Raw genomic sequence first — 24,031 nt, 5'->3', positions numbered from 1 at the left:
TCCGAGGGCTTCCACTGATAACACCAGAGGCCTGTGGACATGCGCCGGCCCAGCTCCTGGCCCCATTCCCTTCCCAGAGTCTTCGTTAATGTCAGATCACAACCCCCCGTTAAAGAAATATGATTTATGAGCATCTTGCATGCTAAAGCAGAGGCAGAGCTTTCCTGGAACATTTTTAATGAGTTTGCGTGCAGGTGGAGAGGGAAAGGTAAGCTGGGAAAAGCCTGGGTTGCTGATGACTTAGTACATGAAACAACCTTCGTCTGGCAGCTTTTTACTTTTCCTCATCGATCCAATGAGGTAACTGTAAAATTATGGCATCCAAATAACATTGCAAAGTATTAAATAAAGCACAAGGCCAGCATATATTTTAGAGTAAGTGGATAATGTGACATCAGTGTCAGTTCAACCTTTTGAAAGCAGCAGAAATATTCTGGGGACATAAAAATATGTGTCATTATGTCATACTGCGAGGCATAAAAAAATCCTGCAGAATCCAGACTGTACTTTTATATGCATTTTAATTTAATTTCATTGAAACAGATTTTTTTTTGCTGCCTTGGTTACCAAAATTGGCCTAGCAACCACATGGCTTGGCCAAAACCCATAATTCACGTGTTTTCTTGACAGGCCTCTCAGGATCAACAGTTTCCACTGACCTGCAGGTCCTCAAGCCAGCCACAAACCTCTTTGGTTCAGCATTAAGCAGTGATGCCCGAATGGCAGCAGAAGCAACAAGGTAGGCCTGTGATTACTAGTTCAGGTTTCTATTTAACAAATGCACAATGATCTTTCTGACATTCATTTTAGCTTTTTTTTTTTTTTTTTTTTTTTTTTCTAAATTTTTGAGGTCCAGTACACATTCCCACAGCCAACTATGTTTCAAAGACTGCAAATACATGAGAAATGAAGCTGTTGGACCTTGTGCCAACCTGGGAAGATGCCACATGGGGCATCTAAGAGTGACCACCCATAAAAGCCATTTGCTTTATTTCTGCTCAGACCTGCCTTCAGCTTACATCTCTAGTGCTCTCTCCCATCTTTCTAATTACAAGGATAGCTCCTGATTCTGCTGTATTAATGACTATCCATGCTGTCTCCTGTTTCATTAAAATAATTGGAAGGTGATCTTGTATTCAAGTTGTGCTGCCATGTACGGCAGCATGTAGTAGTAATGCTGCATTGCTGCTGCTGTGCACACCCAGCTTTGTGGCGTCCAGCTAGCATACCCCTATCCCCTGGGCAGATCAGCTTCCCCAGGTACCCCTGCTGGTGTCCTGGCACCAAACAGCCAAACCAAGGCCAGTGGTGATCAGACATGGCTGTTCCCTGCTCTCTCTTCCCTCCTGTAGCAAGAGCTGTTTCATGGACCAGCAGCATCGCGCTGCCAGCCCCGTGCCTCCTCTCCCCTGCATCTCCCTTGCCTTCAGAGCCTCTCGCCGCTCCTCTGCTCAAAAAAAACTCAGCATTTGCAGCAAATGAACATTTTCACTCTTCCAGAGAAGGGATTATGTTTTCAAAATAGGTTAATGAAAGTGCTTTTTTTTAAAAAAAAAAAAAAATATATATATATCTAATTTTATTTTTCCCTGATTTTGTGGCCTATAGGAGTTTACTTTTTAACCACGTTTATGAAACAGTTTCTGTTTTGAAGCATCTGGCAGTCACTACTATTAAATCTAATTTTTTTCCTGAAGCCTGAATACTAAAACACTTCAAGCCCACCATTATTTTACAGTTTAGGTTTCCATCCAAGTGAATGCACTTCAATACTGATCACCTCTCTGCTAATTTAAAAGCAATAACCTCTTAACCTGAGACAGTGCTTTGCTTGATAACCGGGGCCAACATGCTGCTGATTCAGAAGGAGTGCTGGGTCACAGCTTTCATGTTAAGAAATAGTGCAGTACGGATATCTGCTGGAATCTTATCTAAATTTACACTATCCAAATATTGTAATAGCTTTACATATATTTTTATGGCTTCAACAGTTACAATGACACGTAGGAAACGTGAAATCAATACATTTCTCCTTGCTAGGTGGCTTTCCACATTGGTGGGAACAACCCGTGTGTGGTAAAATATTAATACAGTGCTGCCAGTCTCCATGTACCCCTCCTGACAGCTACACCCTTCTGCGGCTAATAAAAAAGCAGTGAAACAGTTGTTTTGGAGGTGGGGTGTGAAAGGAAGAGAAACACGTGCACGTGGTCCTTGCAAACAATACGTACCGTGCTTTGGAAATTGTGATTTCAAAAGGCTCCGTACCAGATGGAAAGAACTGAGAGAACCAGATTGATTGGAGGTCCAGAAATCATGAACTGCAAGGGGAAGCTGAAGGATTAGGTATTGTTTAGTACAGAAAAGAGGATTGTGGGCAGATAGTGTCCAAATACCTAAAAGGTAGCTCTATGGAGGAAAGAATAAACTCTTTTTGTATCCGCTGGGCTTAGGACAAGTTGTAATAGGCTTAGCTGAGGAGAAGGTGATTTCAGCCAGGCTTGAGGAAAAATAGCTTCTAATTGCAGGGACAATGCAGGGACAGGCTCAGGAGGGAGCCTGCAAATCCCCACCACAGCACATTTCTGAGAAGTTATCCAGGCGTCCTTCAGGAAAGACACAGGTAAAGCTGCTTGACAATGCGGTTTACGATATCTTCTGCAGCCCTCCCTAAATCTGCTTCTTACAATTACAGTGTAGGTGTCAGGAAAAGCTTGGATCTGCTTTGAAACCGTTGCTTTTTCTCTTAAAACACTGAAATATTGACAGTAGCAAATGGGAAGCAGAGGGGCCATGGTGCGAGCTGCAGCGCGGCAGCAGTGGTGGCAGCCCTAAACGTGGTTCTTGCTGGCAGTGGAGGGAATTCAACCTCTTGGCACTGCAGCAAAAAACAGGCTCCATTTTGGAGTTTTGACAGTCCTCATTGTCCACATCAGCTAGAAGATCCAGGAATTTCCGTCCTCGTATAACGGGCCGTTTAATTTGTAAACCACAGGCTGTGTGGTTAGAGGCCGAGACAGGCAGGAGAGCCAAGTCCTTGCTTGGTGTGGTGCAGGGAAGTCTGGGCTCCCACCTTGGCTTACAGAAGCTGAAGATATGTCCATCAGGTTATATTGAGTAATTCAACACTTTGTGCAAGGAAAATATAGCTATTTCCTCCTGGAGTCCCAGTCCGCGGGAGGATGTCTAGCTCATTTTTTATTCATCTGAGTCAGTTTTGAAAGCATCCCACTCTTGCAGTGAACGGATTTGAGTGTGTCATGAAAGGACAACTAAAAATCTTGCCCATAATTTTTTAATGTCTGTCGTTTGCAGCTCGACAGTCCCACAGGTTGTTAGGAAAAGAAAGTTCCCTATGGTGACTGGAAAACAGTAAATCCAGGGAGGGACCAGAAGTGCAAAACAATCCATCAGTGTGTTAAAAACACAAACTGACAAAAAATATGGCCCTCTGGGTTCTTAAACACACTGACAGTAAAATCTGTCTAGGTTGTGAAATAGAGAAACCGATGCCTGCAATGACTCCAGAGCGAGGATGATAATGTGATAACTTTTATGGATGATTGCATGTTATACTCCAAGGGCCCCCCATTCATGGGAGATTCCTTTGCATCTCCTAAAACGCCAGCGTCAACAGTCTGCTCTCTGTTTCCCATAAATTCAAGTCCCATCAGCCATAAAACGAAGATGCTCTATTCTTGACGTGACCCCAATAATTCCCCATTCTAGTTACCGTAAATGTTCCTGTTATGGATGTGTAACCCTCACTGGGCACATATATGCCAACCTTACTTATGTTATGCAATTTATGACTCCATGCCTCAACCCACCGAGATGGGAATCTGGCTGTCTGCGTGGCCAGCGCTTTGTGGAGCTCCGGGGAGTCCGTCAGCAACACCTAGCTGTAGCAGCAGCAACAAAGTATGGGTTATTTATGAGCTGTGCACAGACAGTCGTGCTTCTCAACGGGAACTTTGGGACGAGCATCTGCTAACACACTCTCGTCAGATTTCAGGTGACAGGTTGTCTTCTCTCAAGAATATGTCAATGAACAGAAACCAGCCCCGTTGCTGAGCATTGCCGCCAGTGCTTCTCAAGGAGTCACATAGTGTGGTGGGTGCACACTGAGGTTTATGAAAACTCAAGCCCATTCTGAAGAGCTGTGTCAACCTCCCTTCTTCTAATGGCACCTGCGTGTTGTGCTCAGGATCACCTTGCAGGTTCAGCTCTGGGTATTTCCATCTCTGCCCACCTAGCTGAGAGCAGAAGCTACACAGCTCCAAGTGCAAGTGCTCAGACTTAGTTCGGAAATGTTGCCCACAAAGGGAAGAGATTAGGCCTTATCTTAAATGAAACGCCATCCTTTCATGTCTAATACTTTGCTCCTGAGCAAGGCCTCTCCAGTTAGCAACTTTTAATTTTGCCTCACAATTTGCAGTTGAAAGGATGAGCTCTGGAAAATGACCGCAAGGAAACCTTCAGTGTGGAGAAACAAAATATAAACCACCTCATGAGACTATTAATGCAAATGAAGGAAATAAAGCATAAAAAAACAGAAGTAAGATGCAGGAAAAATAAGACAAGGATGAATGGGAGGGAAATGCAATGTCACTCACCGATGGGTGGTGTTGCCATGAGGCTGTACGCACACTGAGGAGCTCGTGCCAGCTGTATTTGCTCACAAGGATTGCACCAGTTCAGCTACGCCGATTATAAAATCAAGCTTAATTAAATCAGAGCTGCATTTGCATGCAGGAAGCATGCAGCCCTTCAAAGGCAGACTTCTCTTTGATGCGCTGGGCCGAGTTTCACACGGCATATGTAATAAGGCTGAAGTGGGTATTAAAAGGCAGCAGGATGGGCGGTCGGTTCCTGCGCGGGGCCAGGCTGTCACAGCCCTTCCTCGTGTCTGGGCAGCAGCTGTGGCCATGGGAGGATGGCTTCAGCTGGCCACTGGCCCTGAAATCAAAACCCGAAACTGGAAAGTCTCTGCAACCTCAGGAAGGGACAGAACGGGGAGTTTTCTGTCACCGTCAACCTACGTGCACAAAGTGTTAATAACCACCATGGCTTGAATCCCAAGACATTTGTGAATAGCACTCAGCAATTACTCACGTAGTATTTAATGATTTTATTAGCAAGCTGCTATCAAAAGTGAAGGACGGGGCTTGGTTCCTGGGCTTTCTTCTGTCCAGACCCTCAGGGACCGTGGAGCGTGGAGGATGCTCGTTGCCTACCGCAGCCTCTTTGGTACGGAGCAGCAGCAAGTCCCATGAAGATGAGCAGCGAAGGCTTCCCAGCTGCCCCCAAAGCTGCTGTGCTGAATTCCTGAAAAAGAAGGCGATGCCTTCTAGCCAGTGTTCCCAAGGGATGTTCTCACTGACACCAGGAACCAGCTGGACTGCTCCGAGCTGAGGATGACGTGAAGCTGCTAAGCCAGCCATCCTCTTCTCCTCCAGCTTTCTCTTTCAGCTCAGGTTTTCTCCCTCAGCGTGGCTCCTGCCTGTCCGGGATGCAGCCCTATTTTTAGAGGCTCATAATACACGAGCAGCATTGGGTTGGAGGCATTAGGTTATCAGAACAGAAAGCTGTTGCATCGGATCTCACCGTACATGTAATTGCCTCTGGAGTTTCCAGTTCTGCTCCGCTGCGTGGCTTTAATTGCACGAGGCGCTTGTGGGTTTCATAAAATTAGTATTCAGGAAAATGTATCCTTCTGGGGCAGATTTGGGGGGAATTGCATTTAGCCAGTGCAAGTTAAGTACAGCTCGCTCGCTCCTCGCCTACCGTGGCTCCTCAGATGCCGTGTTTTTTCTTGGAAGGGAACCTCTGCTGGTGCTAACGTGCGTGGAAAGCTCATAAAACCTGGAGGCAGCAGCAGTCCCCGCACCCAGCGTTTGCTAACAGCTCGCTGCGGTTTTCCGTGGCGTGGCAGATTTACAGGGCTTGCGTTCCCATCTGGATGGGCTTGCCCTCGAGTAATTCTCCCGTGTCTCATGCACAAGCGCGACTTCCCTACTACACCCATATATTTCTCCATTCCAATCCCCCCTTTATCCCCCCAGTGTTTTTCTTCTAATACTGTGGCCAAGGCAACAGAAAGAAAACCTCTCTACGAGCAGGCATGTTATTTTCTGAGCCTTGCACATCTCGGGGCAGGGCTCCCGCAGGCTTTTGGCTGGTGCTGAAGGCAGTCGGTGCAGTTTAAGGGCGGTTTGGTGAAATTACACATCCAGGCACTGCTGCAGGTGAGCAGGGACCAGGAGTTTGGGCTCTGCATTCCTGCAGCATCATCCACAGCCCCGACAAGCAGCGAGGGGCAGCCAGGGCTTTTCCCACCCATCCTCTGCACACAGAGATGGATTAAGCTTCCCGGGCAGTTTTTTGGCACAGCGAATTAGCTGAAGGTGTGTGAAAGTTAGCATGTTACGGCTGTATGTCTGCATTCACGACGCACAGAGAAGCTTCTTCTCTGATCTTGCTTAACCAAATGGCAGGGTTTTAATCTGTTTATCTCTGTGAGCAGGGGAGAGTCAGCGTTCAACAAACATCGTAGGAACCACACATACGGGATTAGATAAAAGGACACCTCAAAATCACATGCGAGCGTTCAGGACAGTTTATGTAACGTTTCCTTTGCAAAATAAATATATACTCACAGCCTAACTTCCAACCCCTCACCAAGAATGTCATCACTTGCGAACGTTTCTGGGGAGCAGGGTGCCAAATCGCTAAATGCATCCCGGGCTTGGCATAGACACGGAGCACAGCTTCCTCCCTCCCCTGCCCCGGCATCGGATGTGTCAGGCTGGGAGCCGGCAAGGTTTTGTCACGTCGGAGGAAAGATTGTGTGAATTCAGCGAGTGGAAAATGGCACAACTACACACACAGTGCACACACCTCTGCTCTGGTGTCCACTTCTCCTTGAGGACATTCGGGGCAGCCCAGGGGCTTTCTGAGCCCTGACGCACCACCATGGTGTCACCCAAGAGCCATCACTGAGCAGCCAAGTGCTTGTAAGTGTCTACAGCTTGTTTTTTTTTTTGCAAAGGTGGTGAGGAACAGTGAAGAGGTGGATGTGGGAAAGCCCAATGCTTCCGCAGAGGAGGCAGCAGCGCTCAGGCTGCATCCCAGGCGTTAATATTTCATCCGCCCTTCGCTTTCCATTACACGGTTCCCCTGCCTTGCAGAGAGCAGGGTGCAAGCAGCGGGCAGGTGCCCACATCGATCTCGGTGATGGGAGCACTGAAGCGCTGTGCTGTGGAGCTGCTGGGCCTTCACAACGTGCCAAGGTGGCCCCGTGAGGTGACACCAAACATCACCATTCCCTGCTGTTTCAGGTGTGCATGGCAAGTGGCCACTGCCTCGTGCATTTGTGCATCCAGAACCTGTTGAGATCTGATCCAGAGGAGAAAAGTGGCATTACAGAGCCAGACCAAGTCCTGGTGCAGAAGGAAGGTGGGAGATGGGAACAGCTGCACGTGCGATGGCAGCGCCTCTCCTGCCTTTTTTTGGTGCTCAGCACGAGGAAACGCTCACAGAGCCTGTACCCACCGCAAAGGCAGGAGATAAAACCCCACCTCTAAATGTGGACAAAGGCAGGATGCGAACGAGCTCCTCCACAGCCTCGCCACCCCTACCTACCACCAGCACGCCTCCTCCCAGTTTCCAGCCGGGATTTATTCAGAGCCCGTTCCCACATGGTTGCCCTTGGGCCAGTGCCAATCCAACGGGTTGCTGGTGGCCCCTGACAGCACCCCTCAGCACCACCTCAGCACCCCCAAGCACCCCTCAGCACCACCTCAGTACCCCCTAGCATCCCCCAGCACTATGTAGCCATCCCCTCAAGCCCCTCCTAGCACCCCTCAGCACCCCATAACACCTCCCAGCACCCTCTAAGCACCCCCAGCAACCCCTTAACCCCCTCAGCACCCACCCAGCACCCCCTGGGTATCCCCTCAGTACCTCTAGCATCTCAACACCCCCTAGCACTCCCCAGGACCCCTCAGCACCCCCCAGGACCCCTCAGCACCCCCTCAAAACCTCCTATCACCCCTCAGTGCCCCCTAACACTTCTTCAACACCCCCTAGCACCCCTCAGCACTCCCCAGGACCCCTTAGCACCCCCCAAAACCCCTCAGCACCCACCCAGCACCCCACAGCACCTCCTAGCACCCCTCAGGAGCCCCCAGCAGCCCCCAGGACCCCTCAGGAGCCCCCAGCACCCCCTTAGCACCCCGTCCAGGCCCCCTCAGCACCCCCTAAATACCCCCAGCACCCCCTCAGCCCCCCAGGGGCAGCACCCCAGCACCCCCTGCCCTCTACCCCTTCAGCAGGGACCCCCCCAGGCCATGTCCCTGCCTTATGCAGGAGCCCTGGGACCGGGGGGGGGCTGAACCCGAGACCCCACAGCCCCCTCCCCAAACCCCTCCATTCCCCTCAGCCCCGCACCGCGCATGCGCACGACCACTCCCCCCCTTCCTCCCCCCCTCCAGCGGGGGGGGCCGGCTTGCTCGGAGGCGGGCGTGGCTTCGAGAAGGGGGCGTGGCCAAGAGGAAGGGGGCGTGGCCTGTCGAGGGGGCGTGTCCCGCGGTGGCGCGCCCTGTCCATGGTGCGGGCGGCGGGGCGGGGGCGGCGGCGGCGGCGGGGGGCCGCATGGCCGCGATGTCCCCCCAGCAGGAGCACCTGGGGCCGGCCCGCTCGGCCTCGGTGAGCGGCGAGGGCAGGGGCTTCGCCGCCGCCGACAGCAAGAAGGTGAGGTCGGCGGCGCTGCCGGTGCCCACCGGGGACCCTCTGCAGGAAATAGAGGGGAGGGGGCGTCGGGGATGGGGTGCGGATGGGGATATGGGGAGATGGGGACGGGGTGTCCTGGAGGTGATTGGGGATCCTCCGGGTGGGCAGCGCTCCAGGGTGTAAGGGGGGAGCTGCCCGCCCCGGGAAGGGGTTGTGGGGGGAGCGGGGAGCAGCCCGAGGTGAGCCGGGGGGGTTTGGGGCAAGGGAAGGGGCTGTGTGGGGTGCGGGGGTCGCCGTGGGGATGCGTGGCTTGGATGGGGTTTGTGGGGTGGTCCTACAGGGGAGCTCCGGGAGTGGTGGTGATGGAGTGGCCGGGGGGGCGCTGGGGAAGGGTTTGGCTGGGGCTGGGGGGTGCTGGGTGCTCCCACACGTGTTTTGGGGGAGAGAAAAGGACGAGCGGCTTCCCTGAGAGGCGCCCGAGCGAAAAGGAGAGCTGTCCCAAAGCCGAAGCTGGGTGTGCGATCTGCCTGCTGGGTGGCGTGGGGGCATCCAGCACGACCCAGAGCACAGCGCTGGCTCCTGCACGCAGCCGGCTGCTCGCCTGAGCGAGCTGCAACAACCACCTTCATCCCCCTTCATCCCACTGTGTCCGACAGGAACCCCTTTTTTTCCCCTTGGTTTATAGCGAGTGCTGTAGTGCTTTTTGTACAGGGGCCGGGTGCCTTCCCGCACCAATTGTGCTTCGCTGTGCCGCTTAAATCCAGGCACCGTCTGCCTTTAGGGGAGTGTGGTGCCGCTGGGTGCCGAATATGCTGTCAGGATTAGAATGAGTGGCCAGGTGACGGTGTCCTTCCTTAAATCCCTCCACCTGATGGCTTGAATTTAGGATGTGTGGCAGAGAGGCTGAGCTCTTGTCCAGCCCTGCTGCCCAGCGGTGCTGGGGGCTTGGCTGGATGGGGAGCTGTGGAGCCAGGAGAGGTCCCGGTCCCTCTCCTCCTCCAGAGCATCAATTTGGGCTGGGAGGCGATGCTGTGAATTTCCCTGGGATGCGTCCGTGTGTGCTGTGTCCCACCAAGGCAGGCAGCATCCAACCTGCCCAGGGCAGAGATCGCTGTGAAATGTTTGCCTGGACAGCCAAGGCTCGTGCCACGGTTCGTACCCGGTAGGTTTGTGAAGAGGGAGCATGATGCACCTGCACAGAGTGGTGGAGTGTCTTCTGCTTGCTGCCTGGCTGGATGACATGATGGAGAAGATGCTCACCCTCTCTGATCCTGCAATCTGATCTGAGACAGCTACACGCGTGGCTTTGATTTTCCTTCTTCCACCTCTTTGATTTTTGCTGAGGACCGAGTGCCGTGGACCTTGCTGCCCCGGCACCAGACACCACCTGGGAGGAGGAGGGATGCTGGAGCGCTGTGAAGATGAGCACTGCTTTCCTCCGAGGTCTGCTTTGGGATCCGGCGTTGAGGACAAGGACTGATGGCAGCACTCGAGCTTCCTGTTCCTGCTCCTGCCGAAGGAACGCAGACCTTGTTTTCGCCAGCGCTGACAGGGGAGCGGGGATGTTACTTTTTACGGATCTTGGCAGCCCTCTTGGAATTCCTCGGCGTGCAGGCAGAGGCGGCGGGGGGACGTTTGGAAACCTTCCTGCCCAGCAGCCTGCAGCCAGCCCAGCCCAGCGCCCTGATCCCCTCCTACGGTCCTGGTGCTCCCGTGAGCATCCCGGCACAGCATCTCTCTGTGCCTCACTGGGGTGGAAGCATCCTACCTTTTTGTTCAACCTTGGGCTTGAAGCGGGATCTCAGCGTCAATTTGAACATTTTTTTCCCTACTAAGGCTCCCAAGTCTCTCTGAAAACCTCTGTTTTGACTCCTGCACAGTGCCAAGGCACCACACTTTTTGACAATCCTGCAGGTCTTTGTTGTAGCAGGAGAGGTTGTGCTGCTGGTGTGGTGGCAAGAGATCAGCTTTGATCCTGGTGGCACAGCATGGCAAGGTGAAATACATATGTCATGCTGTTTCTCATTCTGACATAAACGCCCCCAAATCCAGCATGGTGAGCGGCCACCGAACCTTTCTCTTTTTATTATTTCGACTATACCTTTGCCAAATGAAATTTATTCAGCTGAGATTTGCTGCGTTGTTCTGTGGTTGTCCTAATTCCTATTTTATCTTCCACTTGGCTGTCAAAACAGGGCTGAAGGATCACGTGCTTGATCACATCATAAGACCGAGAGATAGAAATTGTCTAGGACTCACTTCATGTATTTTGGGTGCCCCTTTAGACTATTTTTTGGGGGAACACTTCCTCTTCTTTCTGTGCAGAGCAGCCTGCACTGCTAGCATGCCTCACGCACGCTGTGGGGTTCTCCTATTAAACGCTTTTAAGGCATTCGAGACACCCTGCTGAAACATGACATTGAAGTCCAGTGTCTTAGTGAATGCTTTTGGAAAATCCTCAGCCAGATTCCCCCCTTTACTGGGCGTACTGGAGTTGCTGGACGATGCTGGGTCGGCCCACAGAGCAGTTTTGTACTGGCTGTTTGGTTTGGTAACCGCTACCAGTAAATTGATGCAACTCTGAAGTGGGCTGAAGTAACATGAGTAAGAGTGATTTTACTGATAGAGCTTATTTCTACAGATTTATCAAAACAAACTATTCAGCATGTCTTTTATGCCAGGATATCTGTGTCAGCAGTAACAGCTGTGGTCATTTAACTGTATTTATAAGTTTCTGGTGTTTCACTTCTCCCTTCGCAGAGGGGTTAGATTCCAGCCAGTGCCGCATATTTTACACAAGACAATATTTGTTAACATAAGCAATCGCTCTTAGGATTTTTTGCTGCCTCCTTGAAAATTTCAAGTGACTACTTATAATTTTTGTGAGGCTCGGCAGTTCTTTGTATTTACTCACACAACGTGTACAAAAAGTTAACCATTTTGTACAATAATATTTGTTATTTGAGACAAAATGTGGTATTCCCCTATCATAAAACTATGTTTCTTTGTGATCCTGCTCACACATAGGGCAGCAGTTTGCTGTCAGGAAAAGGAAACTTGTTTTCCTGATGGTGTACTAAATGGATAAAATTCAAGCAAATTGAATTGGAAGAGTGGAGGCAGTCAGACATAGTCTTCATCCTCTTCTTTGTCTTACCCTATGAAGATGTCTTTGCCATTATGCTTGATGACACCTTGCACTCATGCCCTTATATATAGGTTTTTGACATAAAGCTCCTTAAGGCTGATTGCTCCTTCCTGTGAGTTTCTGGCCTCTCTGCTGTGCTCCTGCCTGAGGATTCGGGGGGCTGTGGTCAAAATCACACCACGCGGTGCCAGAAGTCTCGGCTCCCCAGGATCACTTCTGTGATGTGTTGGACATCAGACGATTCCTGTCATCCTGCAGATGTACCCTGTAGCATCTCTGACGAGGACTGAAAAAAAACTCTGTTTTAATGAATTAAAATGAAAAACCTCTGTTTTAATGAATTCATCCATGGGATGGAATGACCTCGGCGGGCAGTGCTGACTTGTGATAGCTTTCTGTGATGTGCCTGGTGCTGCCGCTTCAATCCAGAACTAGAATTAGCCATCCCTCCTCTGTCTGCCCATGAGAGAAATGGAAAATTAGGCACAAAACAATGTGTTCTAGCTCTTATGTTTCTTGGTCTTGTTTTTTTTTTAGTCCCACATGATGGCAGCAGGAAGGAGAGGGACTCAGCATGCCATGTAGAAGCCAGCACCCAAGAACTGCATGTAGCACATCGCTGTCTCTTTACTTAATGCTGCTTGAAGTATCCACGTGTAGTGGGGGCAGTCTGCTTCCTCTGTCACCTGTAAACTGCTCCAAAGAAAGCCTTGCCATACAGAAACTGGGGCAGAATTGTGTCTCTGTGTTAAAGCTCCTGCTTTGTGAGGCTCGGAAGGAAAACCTGGGCTCCATCGCAGCCACCACAGGCAAAGTCTCAGCGGGCAGCGGGCGCAGTGCAGCTGCCAGCAGGACAAAGGCTAAAGGCTCAGCACTGCCTTCCTCCACGTTCATAGTCATCTTCCACATCTCCAGCCCTTGATGTAAATGGCTGGGATCCTTCCAACACATCTACATCCGTGCTGCCAAGGTTTAGCATCCTTTGTGGGGTGGTTGGTAGGACATCTTTTACCCGCAGGTTCTTCCATCAGGTTTTTCTTTCCACCTCTGGTCTCCATCTGCCCCTTGCTCTCCAGCAGCTGCTGGTCCAAGATGAGCAGCGTTTTCTTCCCCTCTCTTGGTAGCTCTTTCCTCCTTGCCATCATTTTCTCCATCCAGAATGGCTTTCTTTTTAGGAAAGCCCTTGTAAGTAGAAGTACCCTGCCAGCATAAACACAAGCACGTAGTTTTGTCACCTGCTCTGTGGTGATGGTAAAAGGGCTCCCCACAGGACCTGGCCTTCTCTCGGGCACACGTTCGGCTGCCCGAGCCAGCGGTGCACACGCAGCCATCTTCTCACCCTCTTTATAAGGGCTCAGGAATGTTACAGGTCACCGTAGGGCCATTTCTTGCTCTCCCCAAGCATAAGAGATTCTTGTCATTTGTGGTGTTTTTAGGCAGCCATGCACTGTGAGTCTGGCAACCGTCGGATTATGGCATGGGGGAAGAAGGCATTTATGGCCTCTCGTAAGAAGCCCAGTGATAGAGAGAGTGATGCCCACTTGCCTCGGAAAATTACCTCCTGGCTGATGAGGATTGTGCTGATTTTTTCACTGTTTGTCAGGCAGCGAGCTGAACTCTGTTGTGCGGGTGTCTGTAAAGGTTTGTGTTCTGCCCCTTGGTTCCTGCCTGGCTGAACCAGAAACGTGCCTCACGGATCTGTTTTGTTGCTCAGACAACAAGAACAGAGTTTGCATGGGTGAAATCCCTCGCTGTTATTAACGTAGATAGTTTTATAGAGCAGGCTTTGTTAAAATCGGACTTCTTTTTGTTAGAAAAATAAAGCAGCGGGAGGGAGAGCTTAGCCACTTGAGCACAATCCCGAGTACATCTGGGTGCCGTCCCTGTCACCCAGTCAAATGACCCAGGCACATGGCCCAGCCTTGACCCACTTCTGGAGCGAGCCTGTAAATCAGGAGCCTGAAATCCTTTCATCTCTGGGGAGGCTTTTAGCAAGGGTGTCTGTGAACTGCTGAGGAGGCATTTCTGCTGCATCCACCTGTCAGTTAGGAGCCGAGTGCCCTTTCCAACTATTTCATGTATGAATCCCTCGCATAGCATACAGGTAAAACCATTTCTTCAGCCTTAACTCAAGCCCTTCACTACGAAGACGATTGCACCGTAGGGTGTTAAGCTCACAAATTCTTCTGCTCCCTGTCCTTTACTCAGATAGCAAAGAGAGGATTGAGCTGATTAATTCAGCCCCGTTGGTCACCTTAGTTTTCTTTTGCAGTGGGTGGAGGAAATCGGCACTTCTAGGTCAAGACTCGTTTCATCTTCACGAATAAAGCAGGACAGGTGAACCGTGCACTGAATGTGTCCTTTTCTCTCTGGGGACCAGAAAAGGAGCACAGAGTGGGTGGCTCAGGTGTGCAAGGCTGAAGCTGGGTGGGGGGAACCCTCCCGCGTGTCGGCCACGTGCAACAACCCAGCAGGATGGGTGCTGTGCTCCTGGGGAAGCCCAGCACAGCCCAGCCCAGCCCAGCAGCCCCTTTTTCTCCTGCCCAAGCCTACCTGCTGCCTCCTACACCTCTGCAGGAGCTGCAGCAGGGTAGCTGCACAGGGTTTTGCTGCTCTGAGCACTTGCAAAATGTTATAAATGCTCCGTATCTGGTTCCCAAGTTGTTTTTCACCGCAAAAGAAATGTAAGTGCCACGCATTTTTTCATGCGCTCTTTATTTTATTTATGTTCTGCCATTAGCTTTCTAAGCTTGACGTGGTTAAGTGATGTACACAAATCACAAGAGTGCTTTATCTTCGGTTTGATGCCTTTTTAAAGGCAGCACGCAGATGCTGCTGTTTCCTTTTTTGTGGAGTGGGGATTAATATGCCACCTCAGATATATTCATTTACATAAATTCCATACAATATCAGTATCCACTTCAACTGCTAGCCAAATTAGCTGGATGTAGGCAGTCAGAAGTAGGTTATTCCTGCAGCCACCGACTCGTGAGATACTTGTGGAAGTAGTGCTTTAAATTTAACCCTGCTCCCCATACGGGCTCTGATTCATGAGCAGAGCCAGCACGGTTTCCAGTCGTGGTTTGCGAGGTTGCTGCCCTCAGCCCCGTGGGCTGATCTGCTCATAAACCACCTACCACCGGAGTTTACAAAATAGTGGTTCAGAGCATAGGTGTGATCGTTATCTGGGGTAAGCTCATTCTTTTGAAATCTGTAGCCCTATGTCTGTTTGCAGCAGGCGAGAAGCTAGCCGAACGCTGAAGCGTACCCCCGGTCCTACAACCACAAAAGCAGCCCCTTTTGGTTTCTGTTAAAAAAGGAGTCGAGGCAACCACCAGCAGAAATGCAGAAAGTATGAAGTTAAACCTGAACTCGAGGGGAGGGGGTAGGGAACTGAAGGTTTTCAAAGTGAGGAAGGCAAAGATAACTCTGGTTTGTCCCGGCTGATACGAGATTATCATCTCTGCATCTGGCACACTGTAAACATTCATTATGGATCCTGATTTTATGATACATTTCACATGGCTGTGACTCAACCAGCAAGTATGAGGATTTCTCCCTGTGTTGGCCCTTCTAATATTTACATGAAAAAATGGGAGGTTATGATGTAGGACGCGTTGTGAAATGCTTCTCCGTGTCCCATGCTTCGGTACTTGGTCGTTGCATCTCCTTTTGCTCCCAAACATCTGCTCTCACTGCAGCTGTCCAGGATGTGTCTGCTCCTCTCCACATTGCCAGGGGGACATCCTTGCACATGTAGCAGCGGGGAAACGGAGGGGGGCAGACATGTGGGTCCAACCCAGCCAAAAATGAATTCGTCCTATTCCTTCTCAAAATAAAATCGAGTCAAGTCATCAAGATGGACTCTTATTTTCACCACGCAGACTCTGTACATGGCAAACTAAGAACAAAACAACCCCTAATTAAAGAGGTTGTAAACAATCTCTGTAGTTAATGTCTCTGGGTAACGTTTTTATTTGCATACAGCTGACCTGACTCACTTCGTTTTTGCTGTGAAGATTTTCCTTTTCCAAATCGCATCAGTGATCTTCTTCATGTTTTCAGGCTCTTTTTTTTTTCTTAAAGTTTTGCTTAACAGCTTCAGTCTGTACTAAGAGGCTGCCCAGAAAGGCTGTGCAACCTCCTGCCTGGAGGTAACACAGACCTTGCTGGACTACAGACCTCCTGGGATCCCCTCCTGCCTTGGGACTACCATAAGTTTGACTACTTGTGGTAGTCCTAAGATTTACCTTAGTCCTTGTATATATAAGTCGAGGCTGGAATCTCACAGGCACTATTGAACACTGCTAGCCCAAGCATGAAAAAGATTGCCATAATTGAGAGAGATATTTAGGATGCGAGGAAGCATCCTAGGACATCAGGATACGGCCTCAAGTTGTGTTAGTGGAGGTTTAGATTTGGTATCAGGAAAGATTTCTTCATGGAAGGAGTGTTTAGGAATTGGAATGGGCTGCCCATGGAAATGGTGGAGTTCCCATCCCTGGAGGTGTTTAGGAGATGTGTGGATGAGGCGCTTAGGGACGGGGTTTAAGTGGTGGACTTGGCGTTAGGTGATGGTTGGGCTTGATGATCTGAAGGGACTTTTCCAGCCCAAGTGATTCTATGATTTCAAAATGCTACATTTGTTTGTGTCTTTCTTTTCGGACCTGAGCAGTCAAAGTATATAAGATCTCTAGAAATAATCACCAACCCCCCCACTGCGTTTACAGGAGCTGAGATGCTCCAGTTCAAACCACCCCCTGAAAGCCACCTGCCCAAAAATTGAGACTTGCAGTGAATTTCTGATTGGGAGTTGATGCTTTGTATGAACTCCTACAAAAACTGATGGTTAGGTGACATCTATAGCTTCCTTTCTGTAGGATTTTAGATTGTGTTGATGTACAGGCTTCCTTCTGCCTTCACATTTATAGATATGCCACTTTTAGAAATGCTAGCAGATTCTCAGTTTTTCCAGCTGTAAGGTGTACTGATTTCGTTCACTAGAAAAACGTAGCACAGTATTTTCTTTCCTTTTTGCTCAGTTAACTTTCAATTGGATAGAAGACATCTAAATGGTCTCAGACCTAATTTATCGGTCTTGAGATGGTTATTTCTTGATGACAGAAACGGGTAGGAGGGGATCATTTTTAAGGGTGAACTGAAATTACAGTTGTATTTGTGTAACTGAATATCTAAAAAAATAAACAAGCATGCTCTACATAAATAAAGGGGAACAAAAACAAAACAAAACAAACAAACAAAAAAACAAACCACCAAACAACACTAACATATGCATTGCAATGAGTAAAAGAGATACACTTGCCCAAAGCAAAACACATAGTGCTGTCGAATTTCTATCCTCAGAGTGAAGCTTACTGTGCACCTGCTCAAATAAAATGCATCCCACATCCAGAGCATAAATGGGCAGAAATCAGTTGTTCCCTAATGTATTTGTTCCTGGCATTTGATGGTTAAATAGAAAATCTTGTTTAGTGATTAGCTGTGAGCAATGAGTTCATGACTGTCAGAGGCGTGTTTGTTTGGGTGCTCCCGGCGGTGCCCAGCCTGGTGCGAAGGACCAGCACAGGACACCGGTCTGTCTGGGTCTCGGGAGGAGCTCAGCCTCATTCCTCTTATTCACCGGTTTACTATGAAAAATATTTGAGCTAAATAAGGTAACAACCATCCTCCTGGTGGAGAGGCAGTGAGGGAAGAGGTCACGCACCTCGGCCGCAGGAGGCTGCACCACTGCTTCCTAGAGCAGCTCCAGGGTTTGGGCCAGGGCTCCTCAGTCCTATTTCTGGCTGCAGGAGGGGAAAAAAGTACGGTGGTGAATACATTTGTGCTCAGGGCAATGTGTGTTTCTGTCTTCAGCACATGCTTTTGAAAATTTCTGCCTCTGGAGAAAACAGCGTTGTTTATTTGCTCGGTATTTTTATTGCAGTATTCAACTTCACGCAATGGGAATCCGTACTCCCTTGATAGCTACTGATATTTTCATCTCTTACCTGTGCTTTATTTTATTTTTATTTATTTATTCATTTATTTATTTATTTTCCTGCTGCATTCCCTGTCTTTGAGTGTTTCCTTTTGCCTATTCCCTCCTAGTTTTTCTGTGCCTTCTGAGAGCTGCCCTGCCTCTCACTTCCCTATTTTGGCCCATACGTGATCAGGAATGAAAAAAATGTCATTAATGACTACCGAGAGACGAGAGGTAATGCTCCAGTTAGATTAATAGGGAAGAAAACTGTTCGTACCTCTTTAGAGTTCTAAAGATTTGGAAAAAACTTTTAGCCCTGTGTAGCAGGTAGTCTTAGGGGGGTAGAGTTCAGACCTTAATTTATGATATATGTCAGACCAGGCACAGAAATGTATCAAGCATTTGAAAGTTGAATCACCATCTGGATTCCTGATACACTTAAAGTACAATAGATTCTTAAGGGTCAAAAAGTGTTTTAGGAAATGCTCTAGATGTTTATTTCATGTATGCAAGACCTCAGGCATCTCTGTATGGACACTAATGATCAACTTTTCTGTATCATGGGCTTCCTGGCTGTGCTCCCGTTTTTCTCAATATGTGATATTTTGCAAGCATTTTTTTCTCCCAGGGCTTCTGATGGCAGTAACTTATCTTTTTTTCCCATGGCCTGAAATTGGAGTCTGTGACAAGTCCGTATGCATGCACTAATGGTTCCCGATCTCACCTACGATTTCATTTTGTTTCTCTTTCCAAACAGAAAATGAAGAGCTTGGCCCAAAGGCGCCAGTCTGCACCATCTTTGATCTTTGTCAAAGCTCTTAACAGATCGAGATCCGTCTCAAGGTGAGTTTTGCTGGCTGTACATGCAGTACTAGGCACATCTCGGGCACGGTTATTGTGGGATTGTACCATTTAATTTGAGCTTGGTTCCTGCCATGGATCTGCTGCATGATACCATCTCTCCAGAGCTGTGGAGGCTCAGGCTGGTTTAGGACAATGCTGTGGGCGAGGGTCTGGTGGTCACCACCTACTCTCATCCTCCCATAGGAGCTTCTAGGACTGGGCGTGTGGGTGTGTGCAAGTGTGAAGCATTCGGCACATCGTATCTTCCGCCAGGATCAGCCTTTCTCCTCCCTTCCCACCCCAATGTAAAGCTACCACAGAAATGGGAGCTTCTATGGAGCTCTTCCAGTGTCCGTCTCTGCTTCCTGACCTGCCATTTGGACCACTCTGCATACGTAATTTTATCTTCCTGCACCTACAGTTCATTAGACTTTAAACTTAGAAAACATAAGTGTTTATCAAGAAGTGAACCATCTGGTAGGCTGTTAATGCTTCCAGCTGTGTAGAGCTCTTTACTAAGAAACATTATTGAGGGAAATTAAAGTATGGCTTTGTAAGGAATATTTTTTCCTACACTGTGGTGTGTTAAGTAATCAGTATGTGAGCTTTGGAAAGTTTTCTGTGTTTGATCTAACCAATACCTGGTTTCATATTTGTCATCACACAGAATTCCACAGTATTTCAGAAACCTGTGAAAGTATTCTGTGAAAACATCAGAGTTGCAAAATAGGGAAGGAAAATGAGTTGAAACTACTTGCAGGTCTTTTTACTGGCTATGACATGAAAGAGAAAACTTAGAAATGAATTCCTAAAGGCGTTTGCACCTTTTTGTGTAGTCTAGTGGCCTGAGCATAGGACCGAGAGCCAGCAACATGTGTTCTGGTTCTGGCTGTAAAATTTCTTCCGTGGCCTCTCTTCGACTTTGTTTCCAAGTCTTTAAAATAAGTCAAATAGGTATTTTGTAACCCCTTCATGGGAACATTGAAATGCTTTGATTGTCTGTACTATCCTATTTATCTTCCATTTACTACTGTTTCTTCACCGTATTTGTAATGTGCGTAGTTGTGATACCACCTGTGGGGCATAGATCACACATTCATAACTGAGGTTCTGAAATTAGAGATGGACTCTTGCTGTGGGGGCAGCAATAACTGAAGGGTACAGAGGACAAGAGATTGGATCCCTCAGCCCTCAAACTTCAGGGTTTCCTGCCATTTATACACCTGTGTCTGCACAGGGAGTCATGGAATCACAGAATGGTTTGGGGTGGAAGGGACCTTAAAGACCACCTTGTTCCAGCCCTCTGCCATGGGCAGGGACACCTCCCACCAGGTCACGATGCTCAAAGCCCCATCCAGCCTGGCCTTGAGCACCTCCAGGGATGGAGCAGATGTCTTCCCTTCAAGCAGTTAATGCATTCTTGAAGGGAGGACATTCCCTTCAAGACAGTCGCCACTACTAAAAGAAAATTAACTATATTCAGAATTCATATTTCAGAACTTCGTCATTTGCCTGCTGGGGTTCAGACATAATCATTTCTCTTCAATTTTGCTTTTTGTTGTTGTTGTTTTATTTCCTGGCCCATAAGTATCAGAAATTGGCCATAGCTGGAGAGCCTCTAAGTGAGATAATACTCAGCATGTAAATTTGCACCTAAGAATTTTACACTGTTTCGTAAGTGTAACTATGTCTTCCTTACATAGTCCAGGTCAAAATTCTTTCCAGATCTGGTGTGCAGAAGGATTTTTTTTTCTTTTTCTGTAAGACTAGTTCGCAGAAACTTTGTGGTGTAGAGGACTGAAGAGTGGGAAAAGTTGCCTTGTTCTGCAGGAAGGGCAACGGTTTGCCTGACAGACCCTACCACTTCCAGAGCTGGAATTTGTTGTTGGATTTTGCCTCAGCCCTGCCTGTCCTCTGCCTGTGGCATGCCATGGTTTAGCTGCTCCTGTTGTTTTGAACTGAAGTCTGTGACCTTAGTGAGAGGTGTCTGGTGAAGTCTGAGGACCCTGGAGGCCAGAGCAGGTGATTTTGTGGCTTTGAAGTCTATCAGTGAGAGACTAACACTTTGGATGATGTAGTGTTTATTATTGTTCGCAGGAGCAATAATTCTCACCTATGCCTGACTTCCTTGTTTGGCTGTGCAAAACACATTCCTCTTCATCACAAAACTGATGGATGAGCTTGAACTTTCTCCTCAGTTTGTTGTGTAAATGCTTAACTCCTGTGAAGTGCTTTCTCTTAAGGCAAGCTAGAGAGCAACAAAATGACTTCCCTTGTTTTCTAATCTCCTCCAAATGTTTTATCTCAGAACTGTCTCAGCTCTTAGTTCCCTTTCTTGTAGACACAGCCAGCCTGCAAAATCCATTATTCTCCTCTGGCAGTGAACCTTAATAGCGGGACTCCATAACACTTACTTGTTAATGGTTGATTAATGACTTGTAGATAATAAAGCTCCTATCTGAAGTTAGCAAACATCTGTGAGGGATTTATATGAATCCTCTCACCTCAGCAGCTGGCTCACCTCAACATTTGTTGAAATTAATGAACAAGTGCAAAGTTTAAAAGGGCAGGAAATACTTAGAAGCACAAGTCAGTTTGTATTTTTATACCATTTTATATGTCAGGTGCCCTTGGATTATATACAGGGCATTTTCATAAAATGTGGTGGCAGCCATTTGAGACCTACCTTTGGGCAGTTTAAAGTTTATTAATGGTTTTCAAAGAAACCATTGTGACATCTGGAGATGGCTATTTCAGCATTCGGAGGATTGAGGTTTTTTAATGGTAGTATTGCTGTAGCTGTGACAGCAGGAGGATGCAGGTGAGACAAGAAGATCTAGCTGGAAAAAGCAGACACTTTTGTTCCACTGCGCTCTTCACTCCTGAAAGAGAAGCTAATTGGAAAGTCTTGTGTGCTTAGAAGCTTGTCTTCTTTTTCCCCTGCTATACCATTTGGTTTAATGAAAGTTAGACCTTCTTTACAGATCTTGCCTTGCTACATCAGCCATATAAAAGGAGTTACATGATAACTTGGCTTGTGGAGGAATTTTGAGATGACTTTGAACAGCATGGTCATGTACAGATGAGCAACCAGGCAATCCCCATCTCACTCAATTGTAACTGTAAATAAATAGTAAATAGTATAGATATTGTACTGGAATTCAGGCCCTTACAACCAACAGATGAAAATATGCAGACTATTCATTGCCTCCTGGTTTTGCTCCTTTTTTTGTACAGTTTATCTTTCCTCACAAAGTAGTGATGAATAGGCATGCAAAGACTGTTTCACATCATCCCATGTCTTCTTTGGAAGCACTTTGAACAAAGTTATTCCAGAAATACACCAAAAAAGTAAGCTTTTGATATTTTTCTTGGCTGATACTCAGATGCAGAAAAAATGTTTGATTTTTAATGCCATTAATATGTATGAAATCAGTAAAGGATTTGGGTTAGTTGTATTTGGCCCTAGACCTGTTGCACAGTTGTAAATTTCCTCTTAATTTTCCTTTTTTCTTGGTGTCCTTTAATGCAAACTGCACAACTTAATGATATATTTCAGTGCAACACAAATTATGGGTTTGAAACAGAAATGTGTGAGGCCTTGATTTTTAAGCGTTGGGTCTTGTCTTCTCAAAATAATTGACATTAATAATAAAGACCTGTTTCAAACCAAATTTGCAGCCTTTGTTCCACTGTCCCTCAAAACAGTTCTCACATGTGACAGCCCAAGCTACTAAGTTTCTGCTCTGTGTTGGCAGACCTCTGTTCACGTGGAGGATACGTGACAGGGACAGCCAAATTCTGTGTTGCTGTCGCTAGCAGCTTCCTTTTTGCTAACGCGTGCCTCACAAGATCTTCCAAAGTGATATTTTTACATGCTTAATAATATAATTATTTACATGCCTTAATAATATAATTTACATATCTGAGTCTTCATAACCATTTATAGATATGTGCCGCTGCATGCTAAAGACATTAAAATATCAGCAATGAAACTGCTCTTTATTACAGAGTTAAGCATCTTTATGATATTATTTTGGTGTAAGCTGGAAGCAAGACTGGTTTTAAAATAAAATTAGATATCATTTTTAAAAGGTTTTATGAACAAACCTTTACAGAACCCGAAAAGGAAATACCTAAAAAGCCAGCCCTCCCCAATTTTATTATTCGTGTTTTACAGTCAAAGAAGTTCAAAGTGTAGGCTGGGGATTTGAGAAATCTCTGAGGTGTTTTTTTCTGGTCTGTAGGTAAAAGTAGGGTCGTGCTACTCATGGAGAGGCTGCTCTTTCTTCTTCCAGTGCACAGTAGATGACTCTGGCATGTTATCTTCCAGTGGCCAGTGCCAAATGCTAAATATCCCAGATAACGAAGATCATATGTGTAATCTAGTAATGCGTTCCACTTGGCTCTAGTCAAATACAAAGTGTTCCCGAAGTCTTGGACATTGTGTTTTCAGGGTTTTAGTCAGAAGATATGTGGATGATCCAAGCTATGTGACTAGATGAAGACAAAAATAGAGACTTCTAATAAATGTAAATTGCCAGAAGGCCTTAACTGTCTCTTTTTCACAGGAAGGATGAGTATTCGGTGTTTCAGACAAATCTGATTTTGGAGAGGAAGGGACTAAAAGTTCAGTGTAAATAACTAACTTAAATAGGTATTCCAGTTGTAATCATTTTGATCATTCTTCACTCGTTTCCATGGTAGCAATTAATTTTGCCTCTGCAACATAACCTTTGCAAGACGCCTTGGGTTGGTGAGGCTCCATGAAAGGGCTGTGGGTGAGGAGTGGGGACAACATGGTGCCCGCTGGGCTGAGGGCTGCCCTGCCACAGGGTACAGCCCAGTGGTCGTGTGAGACAAATAGTGCCTGGTGGCTAAACCTGAGGGCCTTTGCGGAACAAAGGCTGTCATATTGTGTGTGTACCTGCTTCTGTGTGCGCCTGTGAGGGTTACATCTGTAATCAGGGTGGGTTTTCACCTCTGGAGCCATTATACACCACTAGTGGTGGTGTGGGGCTCAAAACCAGGACAGGAGGAATAATACACTGTCAAATACTGTCCCAGCCTATTCCCGTTTTAAATGAAGGCATTGCATTTGCGGGGTGCCTTTGAAGGCTGCACAATGGCGGTGAGGGGAGAGGATGGTAGGGTGACAAGTCGCTTCAAACCCAGCACTGTGAGAGGTGCTGGAAGATTTATGGCCACTCAGGCAGCAGTGGCTGTGGGGTGAGTCAAGGCCATGGTTTTATAACTTGGGTAGTGTGGGGTCTGGGGATGGCAGTGGGTTGAAATCAGACATCACTGAAGTGTGATGTCTTCACCAC

General features: G+C 47.6%; 1 protein-coding gene across 1 annotated transcript in view; it reads left to right on the top strand.

The window, feature by feature from the left end:
* The first annotated feature begins 8,642 nt into the window (after positions 1-8,642).
* ARHGAP20 (Rho GTPase activating protein 20) overlaps positions 8,643-24,031 on the top strand; it is a 61,115-nt gene continuing 45,726 nt past the window's right edge. The window contains exons 1-2 of the mRNA XM_084503486.1: positions 8,643-8,754; positions 18,619-18,704. Coding sequence (XP_084359612.1) covers positions 8,656-8,754; positions 18,619-18,704 — 185 coding nt within the window. The 5' untranslated portion in view covers positions 8,643-8,655. The remainder of the gene's footprint in view (positions 8,755-18,618; positions 18,705-24,031) is intronic.

Source organism: Aythya ferina, assembly GCF_964211825.1.
Source record: "Aythya ferina genome assembly, chromosome: 1".
In the NCBI taxonomy this organism is placed as follows: domain Eukaryota; kingdom Metazoa; phylum Chordata; class Aves; order Anseriformes; family Anatidae; genus Aythya; species Aythya ferina.
The sequence above is the reverse complement of the archived record's forward strand: the minus strand, read 5'-3'. Positions and strand labels throughout refer to the sequence as shown.